Here is a 9,115-nt window from a genome sequence, read left to right as displayed (position 1 = left end):
CCCAGCCTATCTAAGAACCTTGCAAATCATTGATAGTGTGGGGCAGGGGAGGCTGCGTATAAAAGGGAAATGGTGCCCTGGAAAGCCAGGGTTCTACTCTCCCTGCCAATTTGTATGACAAAGAAAGCAAATCTCTTGCGTGAAAGCTCAGCACTCTCACTCTGAACTGAGGTCATTCTAACCCAAATTCACGACCTCCGGCAGTGGGAAAACACCCAGCCTCACTGAGAAACAAAGAGTAGGTGTTCCCACTGCGCTGCACTTGGGGACTCGGAATTGTCTCTGCTTATTCCAGTCTTTTGTTACTTGGGCTGGCTGGTCCCTACAGAGCCCCACGGCTGCGAAGGACAAAGGCTCTGAGGCTTCCACCCAGGCACCCCCTTGATTCGAGAGCATTGAGGGCGCTGCTGCTTCCCGTGCCGAGGAGGGAGAGCCGGCGAGGAAAGGGGGAGGGCAGCGGGACGTAAACCCGGGGAGCGACAAAGCTAAGAAAGCACAGATCTTGGTGGGTCCCAGGAGCCCTCCACCGCCTCCTCCCCACACTTCGAATACGGAGCTGCGACCCCTTCCTAGCCCCAATTCTCTGGGCATTTGGCTCGTTTACATAAATGTTAGAATTGGTAGCCTTCCAATATTTTTAACTGGAGAGCATTGAGAAAAGGAGAAAAAAAAAAAAAAGGAAATAATGATGTTATCTGCAGGCTTTCTTTCGTTCCCCTTCATTCATTGGCCAAGTGTAGGTTGCCCAGGAAACCGCGTGCATCTCGGCTGCAGAGTCGGTTGTCAGGCTATGGGGGCTGCGGGCTGGGTTTTAAGCGGTGAACGCAGGCTAGCAGTGGGGGAAAACCTTAAAGCTAAATGTCTAGTAATTTCAATAAATGTGTTAAAATATATTTTACATTAATAAAACAATGCTTTTAGAATTTACTGCCAGTTCATCTATGTAAAGCCCCCTATCAGACTTCTTCAATTACTTAAAACAATGACTCTGCGCGTGTAATAGATGCATGCAAAATCACTTAAGGATTTGCCAGTGCAAATAATTTGAGCATTGTGAGAGCAAATATAATCTTAATAGTTTAAGGGATATCTTGCTTACCTCTGCCCCACAATCAGTTATGCAAAAAACACATATCACATTTTATTTTACCTAGGGATATTTCTACATCTTATCTCTGGAAAGGAAAATTTTTAGATGTTAGTACGTCATTAAAAACCAACAGTATGCAAGAGTTCGTGAAATATGTTGTCCTGCAATCCTCATGTCTGATATACAATGACCTAGATTGAGAGGAACTGTGTATAATAAACAGACAAAAAGAAATGCTGGGACCCAACTGAAAATGATTTTTTTTTTCTTTGAAAGTCGGGTACCAGCCTCTTATTGGGAGCTACATGGGATAGGATTTTTTGTAATGGGTTATTAGATAAACTGAAAAGCATGGCTGTCATCAACATTTCAACACAAAATCAACTGCTTGTGAAAATAAAAACGTGCAGCATCGTAATTCCAATTGTGGTGGGGGTGGGGTGCAGAACGGTTAACAAGAATGCCTACTCAGAAGGGGCGGGAGAGAGGAGGCCAATTCGAACAAAACGCATGAAAAGAAGGAAGATCTTAGGCCAAAAGTGCTGGGTCCTCAAGGGTGTCGGGCTTTTAGAAGGATAATTTCCAGCCTCATCGTATCCCATACCTCCTCCCCTAAAAGAAACTCGAAAGGAAAGGGTTCTTTCATATGGTCTTGAGCACGTGTTTCCACTGCGGCACTCCGCGGAGACTTGGCTCTGAAGCAGAAGCTGAGAAAGGAAACCGTTAGGTGAGGGAGGCAGGTGGCAGGCTCGCATTTCCCAACGAGGAGCTGAGCCCCGGGAGCGCCGCGCGTCGGGGTTGCTTCTTGGCACTTGCAACAAGACGCTGATCGCTCAGAGTGCGTCTACACTCGCAGCACGGGTGTCGCCCTCCCTCAATCCTTCTGGCGCTGCTCGATCCCACCGAAGCCGCCACCTCGAGGCTGACACTAGCTACAGCCCTTTCGTTGGGCCGCGGTCACCTTCCCCGAGGGCTGGGGCGCCCGGAAGACTGGATGCCAGTCCCAGTCCTGTCTTTAATTTGCAGGGTGACCTTGAGAATTATTCGCCCTCGGCGTTTCCGAATCTGTAGTATCTGGATTAGAAACTCCGGAGTCAGGCCCACCCCGCGGGTGGGGCATGTGGACAGACCCTCCGCTGCTTGGCCTGTCGCTGGACCCCGCCCTAACCTGGGCACCTGCAGCCGCGCCTGGGAAACTCTGGCCCGCGAGCTCCAGTCTGGGCGCCCTGGCTGTGTGTGGGCGGCTGGGCTTTTGTTCTTGTTACTTTTCTTTGTACACTGCAATTGAGTTGAAACTCCCCTCCCACCCCGCAGCGGGAAAGGGAGGCGATGACAGCTTGCTGATAGTTCTGGGAGGGTCTCAACCAGCAGCTGCAGGCGGCCCTCTGCCGAGGGAACCCGGGTCATCCGGCCCCTCTCGCCAGCGGATGAAAGGGGTCACTTCACCTCGCAAACCACCCGTCCCGGATGGGGGCAGCTGCTTCAGCTATCGAATTGCAGGGAACAGGTTGTGCAGTGAGCGTTTCTGCCACCCCTTCCCCTCCCTCCCTGACACACACGCAGGTTTAGCGCCTCTCTCTCTGTCTCTCTCTCTCTCTCTCTCTGTCTCTCTCTCTCTGTCTCTCTCTCTCTTTCTCTCTCTCTCTCTCTCTCTCTCACACACACACACACACACACACACACGAAAAGTAACAAAGAGATCGGCTCCTCCCGCGAATACCTAGAGACTGCGGATTCGAAGCGGGTCGGGGCTCCAAGTGCGCGCACGCGCTCGTGTGAACGCGCACGGGTCTTGGTGGTCTCGCGCGTGGTGCCGCAGCTTTTAGGCGTGTCCCCCACCCCCAACCCGCACCAGGAAGGCTGGGATCTCGTGGCCTCCGCGAAGGAATATGAGAATGTCCGCTGCGGGGCGGGCCGGGAACCCACCCTCTGACTTGACAATAGGTGAATCGGGCCCTGAGAGACCGAGCCCCTGGCGTGTGATTTTAAATACTCAGTTGCGGAACAGATCCCAAGCTTTGGGGAGCCCTTTGTTCCGCCGACAGCCCCGCCCCCTGTACCCCACCTTCTTTCTCCCCCCGTACCGTCCACGCTGCGCGGCCAGCCACACCCACTCCGTCCCGCGAGTGACTTTTGTTCCCCCGTCCCCTCAGTATGGAGGGGTCCTTGTACCAGCCGGGGCGCTGTGGACTCTAGGAGAGGGTTGGGCAGGGAAGTTGGGGACTCAGAGGTCGCTCCACCCTTGGATATGTGGCCGCACGGGGAGGGAGCAAGCGGTCCTAGACCGAGACAAAGGAGAGAACAGGCCGAAGCTGGAGGCGGGGCGCAGGGCATCCCGGTGCTCTTGGGCGGCAGGTGTTCCGGATCGCGATCACACACGACTTCCACGGCCACCTGTCCTCCTCCAAGGCGCTGTGTGACGGGGCGTCGGCGCCTGGGCAGCCGTTGGCCTCCAGAATTGGGGAAAGAGGCAGTGGTCTCACCAGAGGCGGTCGGCTTGGGCAACTCTGGCAGGTGGCCGAGTAGGAGCCGCAATCCAAGCTGGCAGAGCAGACTGCGCCATCTCAACCCTCCCACCTGCCGGCACCCAGAGCACCTGAAGGCTGCTCCACCTGCCCCGGTCCTCCCACCTCTTCCTGCAGTGCCAGCTCTCCCCCGTCCTAGGCCTGCCGCGCTGGTAGCCCCGGCTTCACCGCCCTCCCCGTGCACACCCCCATTTCCCCGGACCCAGTCAGCCCCTGCCTCGTCCCTCCCCCACGCCAGCGCTAGACAATGCGCACGCCCCCACCCTTCTCCCCGGCCCCTAACCCTCTCTGGGTCCGACGCCCGCGCTGATTGGCTGCGGGCCGGTGGTCCAGCCCCCTGCCTGGTCCCTGGGGCTCTAAGCATTACGTCAGCCCGGCCTGGAGAGCGCCAGCGCGAAGGGGACTGGGGGGGCTCGGGCTGGGGGCGCGGCCTGCGCCGGCCGCCCCACCCTCCCCACATAAAAGGCCGAGCCCGCCCGGCCGCCGCTCTCAGCCGGTCGGTCCCGCAGCGCCTTCCTGGTGACCCCGCAGTGGGTGTGTGAGGGGAGGACGGACAGACCCACCAGACGCCACCAGACCGGGGAGAAGCTAACGAGGCACCATGCGTGAGATCGTGCACATCCAGGCGGGCCAGTGCGGCAACCAGATCGGCGCCAAGGTGGGCGCGCGCCGGGCGGGGGCAGAACGCGGACGGGAGCCTGCGCCGAGCGCCCCTAGCGGTCCCGGGGCGTGGGTGTGGTCCCGGGCTCCCGAATGCAGACCTCCCCGTCCCCTTTGTGCTGCCTAGTGGGGCGTGGGCTCGGAGGCGACTTTCAGTGCGGGGTGGGGAGACCGCTCTTTCATTTTTGCTGTACCTCGTTTGGAGTCCGGGCCCCCACCTCTCGGCCTCCCTCCCTGCTCGCCACCTGGGCAGGCACGCGTGCCTGGCGAAGACGAGGGTGTGTCTGCGCAGCTTCGCGCGCCAGTCAGCTCGAGGAGTCGAGACATGAGAATTGATTTTACTCGCTTGAACCCGAGTCGCTCTGTGGGGGGTGGGGAGGAGAGCAATTGTCTCGCGGTCGCAGGACGTGCTTTGATTTAAAACCACGGTCCTTTAGCGCCCTAGCGTGCCCGGCCACCCTCCCCCGCGGGCTGAAGTCTCTGCGCCCTCGCCTCCCGCCGCCGCCCGGGGCCGTGACCTGGTGTGCAGGGCTCTGCCGCCGCGGGGCTGTGGCTGGTGTCTCCCCCATCACCCCCCGCACGACCCCTGCCTCCCGCCGAGAGCAGCTGTTCGCCCGGGAAACGCCCAGTTTCAACTTTCTGACCCTGCAAAATACAAGCCCTGCGGCCGTGCCTGAGCATGCCGCCCTTTTAGGCTCCTGAAATGTTGAGTTGCCCGAACTGAGTCGCGGATTTTCTTTGTGATGCGCGGCGTTTCTGCGGGGGTCGTGCGTGACTAAATGCAGCCTTTCTGTGTCTCAGTTTTGGGAGGTCATCAGTGATGAGCATGGTATCGACCCCACTGGCAGTTACCATGGAGATAGTGATTTGCAGCTGGAGAGAATCAATGTATACTACAATGAAGCCACTGGTAATTGCCCCTACCCCCCCTCCACCCCTTTCAGTTTTTTACTGCCCCCCTTTCCCCTGGGACTGACGCCAGGGGTGCGGCCCCAGGGGAGAGTGGACTGTGGAATTCAGTATTTCAGTGGGCTCCCTGTGCCAACAGAGCCCTTTGAGGACCTGGTGGTGGGTCCTCCTTTGTTTGGGGCAAAATCAGTGCCTGCAGGAAGGAAGCCGGTCTCTGCAGAGCTCTCTGCCTGCAGTCTAAGTCAGCTCTTGTTCCCTGCAGGTAACAAATATGTACCTCGGGCCATCCTGGTGGATCTGGAGCCGGGCACGATGGACTCGGTCAGGTCTGGACCATTCGGCCAGATCTTCAGGCCGGACAATTTTGTGTTTGGTGAGTACCTGGCATGGCTGACAGCTTGAGTGGCTTATTTTACACTGGGCAGCTCAGGGTGGAGAAGTGGGACTGCACAAGGGAAAGCAGAACATCCAGTTGTGTGCCAGCTGAGCCTTAATAAAGGCTAAAAATATGTTTGCCTTTCAACTTCTAATAGCCAGGTGTCCTACCCGTTCTTATTTATAATTACATCCATGACCAAATATTTTAACGTCTGGCCATTTTGGCAACAACCTAAAATAATCTTATCTGAGCACTGACTCATTGATCTATATTAAGGGGTTTGAGGTAAGGAATTTAATACAATCACCAGTGACTTAAGAATTCTCTTTCCCTCTGGCAGGCCAGAGTGGAGCCGGCAATAACTGGGCAAAGGGCCACTACACAGAGGGAGCCGAGCTGGTAGACTCGGTCCTGGACGTGGTGAGGAAGGAGTCGGAGAGCTGTGACTGTCTCCAGGGCTTCCAGCTGACCCACTCGCTGGGGGGCGGCACGGGGTCCGGGATGGGCACCCTGCTCATCAGCAAGATCCGCGAGGAGTACCCAGACCGCATCATGAACACCTTCAGCGTCATGCCCTCGCCCAAGGTGTCGGACACGGTGGTCGAGCCCTACAACGCCACCCTGTCCGTGCACCAGCTGGTGGAAAACACGGATGAAACCTACTGCATTGACAACGAGGCCCTGTATGACATCTGCTTCCGCACCCTGAAGCTGACCACCCCCACGTACGGCGACCTCAACCACCTGGTGTCGGCCACCATGAGCGGGGTCACCACCTGCCTGCGCTTCCCGGGCCAGCTGAACGCAGACCTGCGCAAGCTGGCCGTGAACATGGTGCCCTTCCCGCGCCTGCACTTCTTCATGCCGGGCTTCGCGCCGCTGACCAGCCGCGGCAGCCAGCAGTACCGCGCGCTCACGGTGCCCGAGCTCACGCAGCAGATGTTCGACTCCAAGAACATGATGGCCGCCTGCGACCCGCGCCACGGCCGCTACCTGACGGTGGCTGCCATCTTCCGCGGCCGCATGTCCATGAAGGAGGTGGACGAGCAGATGCTCAACGTGCAGAACAAGAACAGCAGCTACTTCGTGGAGTGGATCCCCAACAACGTGAAGACGGCCGTGTGCGACATCCCGCCCCGCGGCCTGAAGATGTCGGCCACCTTCATCGGCAACAGCACGGCCATCCAGGAGCTGTTCAAGCGCATCTCGGAGCAGTTCACGGCCATGTTCCGGCGCAAGGCCTTCCTGCACTGGTACACGGGCGAGGGCATGGACGAGATGGAGTTCACCGAGGCCGAGAGCAACATGAACGACCTGGTGTCTGAGTACCAGCAGTACCAGGACGCCACGGCCGACGAACAGGGGGAGTTCGAGGAGGAGGAGGGCGAGGACGAGGCGTAAATTCACAGGGTGGAGCAGCTTAGGGAAAGCTGAGGAGGAAAGTGAGGGGGTGGGGGGCTTACCCGTGAAAATATCTGGGCAGTTGAGCGAAAGCAGCATGGTCTACTGTAGGTGTGTGCGCTGGTTCTCTGGTGCTCTTCACTGTTGCCTGTCACTTTTTTTTCCCTCTTTTTGTAATATTGATGACATCAATGTAACATTTGAGATATTTCCGAGCTACTGTTGTAATGGCTAAAATCACATAAACGTTTGTGTCTGAATGGTGTCTGTCCTCTTTTCTTTCTTTTCCGTTTTCTCTTTCTTGAGTTCATTATTATCAATTTAAATTAACTTTATGAATACATTATATTAAACTTTTCCTTTAAAAAGAGAAAGGATAGGTAAAAGTTGAAATGACTTTACTCTTTTGGTATGGTAAAATTGAGCCAACTAAAGACATATCCAATTTAAGATGGGAGATCAGTCCAAGTTTTAAAATGCCTTTAAGTAAATGTTTTATTAGTTTAAAGTCTGCCTGCTTGAAAGCACATTGTATTTTCATGTAGGAATCCTACTATGTATTTCCTTCACAAAAAAATTTTTTTTGAATAGTTACTACATGCTGGTAGTGCAGAATTCTAAAAGAGTGGAAAGTTAGTGTCCCTTTCTGCTGTGTTCCTTGATACAGTTTCCTCTCTGAAGGGAAACCATTCATATCACGGTTATCTTTCTTAATATCCTTGCAGAAATATTTCATATATTTTCAAATCCATGTAAATTATTTCCCTTTTTTCTTTTTTCACTCACATGGTGTGACACTAACACACTGTTCTATGGCCTCCTTTTTTCACTAACCAGCATTCTGAAGATACAGAGAGCTTCTCTTCTTTAAATGGATACATGACATCCATTATGTAGTTGCGCCATATTTTATTCGGCTGATTCCCTACCAATGGACATTTGGGTTGTTTATACTTTTTTTTCTTACAGCGTAGTGCCACAATGAATAATTTTGTGCATACATCATTGTGTACTAGGGGATAGCTATTCTGTAAATTTCTATAGATGGAATTTTCTGTCAAGAGGTGTATGCCTTTTTAAGTTCATGAAATCACTAGTATTTAGGAATTGCCACAGATTTACAAATAGCTAATAGGCTCATTTTCAAGCGATATTTTCTCCTAGCAAATGTGTTTACACAGTTTGTTGCATTCTTGTCATTCACAGCTGGGATTTGGGATTTGAGCCCATGTCTGACTCTAGACTTAACCACTAAAGAAGCTATGGAACTTCAATATGATTGATTTTCATAGATACTTCTATGGGATAAATTGTACTTTATCAAAATGGTGCTGATACTCTGCTTTAATCTGGGCCAATCAGTTTCTCATTTTGGGAAGAGAAGTAGAGTATAAATCATAAATGTATAAAACTTATTTAAATATCCCTATAGGAAGAAAAAATCATCAGGAAAACTGTTTAAGATTTTTCTAATTTTTAGACAAATTTAAGATTAAAAAAGAAAATGACCCTTTCATTCTGCTTAGCTCTACTCTTACTTAAATGTTAAAAAAAGAAAAAGAGTGTAGGTAAAGGATTTCCATTATTAGAAGGGCTGAAATAATATTTGAAAATAGTTTCAAAGAAAACTGTGAGCAGTATCATTCTAAATACTGTGAAAATAAGTTAATTCTACCACATGGCTTTCATAAATGGAAAAGAGCAGCAGTTTACTTTATAGGTATTGTATATCACAAAACCTTGATGGGTAGGGTCAAATGGGTCAGCAGCCAGTGGCTTTGGCTCCAGTTTTCTATATTTAACAGCAAACTGGCAGGTGTGATTCCTGCTGAGCTGGTGTAAAGCTTCCAACAGCCTAATTGAAGGGTGACATTGGCTTTAAATGCCCTGAACACTTGGGGCAGCTGCCAAGGGCCCCTGGATGTCTCCTTGGCTGTGCTTTCCCTACAACCTGTCATTCATGGGATCAGTAAGTACCTTCGGAGAATGGTGGGATTGTATCCAAGCGCCTCTTGCCATACTGGAAGTGTCCTGCTTCTCTTCCACCTGGTGAGAAGGGGACAGGCAGGCACCAGCAGGCCAGCCTGCTAGCCTGTCAGCGCACTCATGTCTGCACTGCTGAAGCGTATTTTGGCATGACTAGAACAGCGG

General features: G+C 53.0%; 1 protein-coding gene across 1 annotated transcript; it reads left to right on the top strand.

The window, feature by feature from the left end:
* The first annotated feature begins 3,982 nt into the window (after positions 1–3,982).
* LOC123638179 (tubulin beta-2B chain) lies at positions 3,983–7,224 on the top strand. The gene is made up of 4 exons (XM_045551592.1): positions 3,983–4,273; positions 5,077–5,185; positions 5,447–5,557; positions 5,904–7,224. The coding sequence occupies exons 1-4, from the start codon at positions 4,217–4,219 to the stop codon at positions 6,962–6,964; spliced, it is 1,338 nt and encodes a 445-aa protein (XP_045407548.1). The 5' UTR covers positions 3,983–4,216; the 3' UTR covers positions 6,965–7,224.
* The last annotated feature ends 1,891 nt before the right edge of the window (positions 7,225–9,115 follow it).

The sequence above is a fragment of the Lemur catta genome, chromosome 5 (genome assembly GCF_020740605.2).
Source record: "Lemur catta isolate mLemCat1 chromosome 5, mLemCat1.pri, whole genome shotgun sequence".
Classification (NCBI taxonomy): domain Eukaryota; kingdom Metazoa; phylum Chordata; class Mammalia; order Primates; family Lemuridae; genus Lemur; species Lemur catta.
The sequence above is the reverse complement of the archived record's forward strand: the minus strand, read 5'-3'. Positions and strand labels throughout refer to the sequence as shown.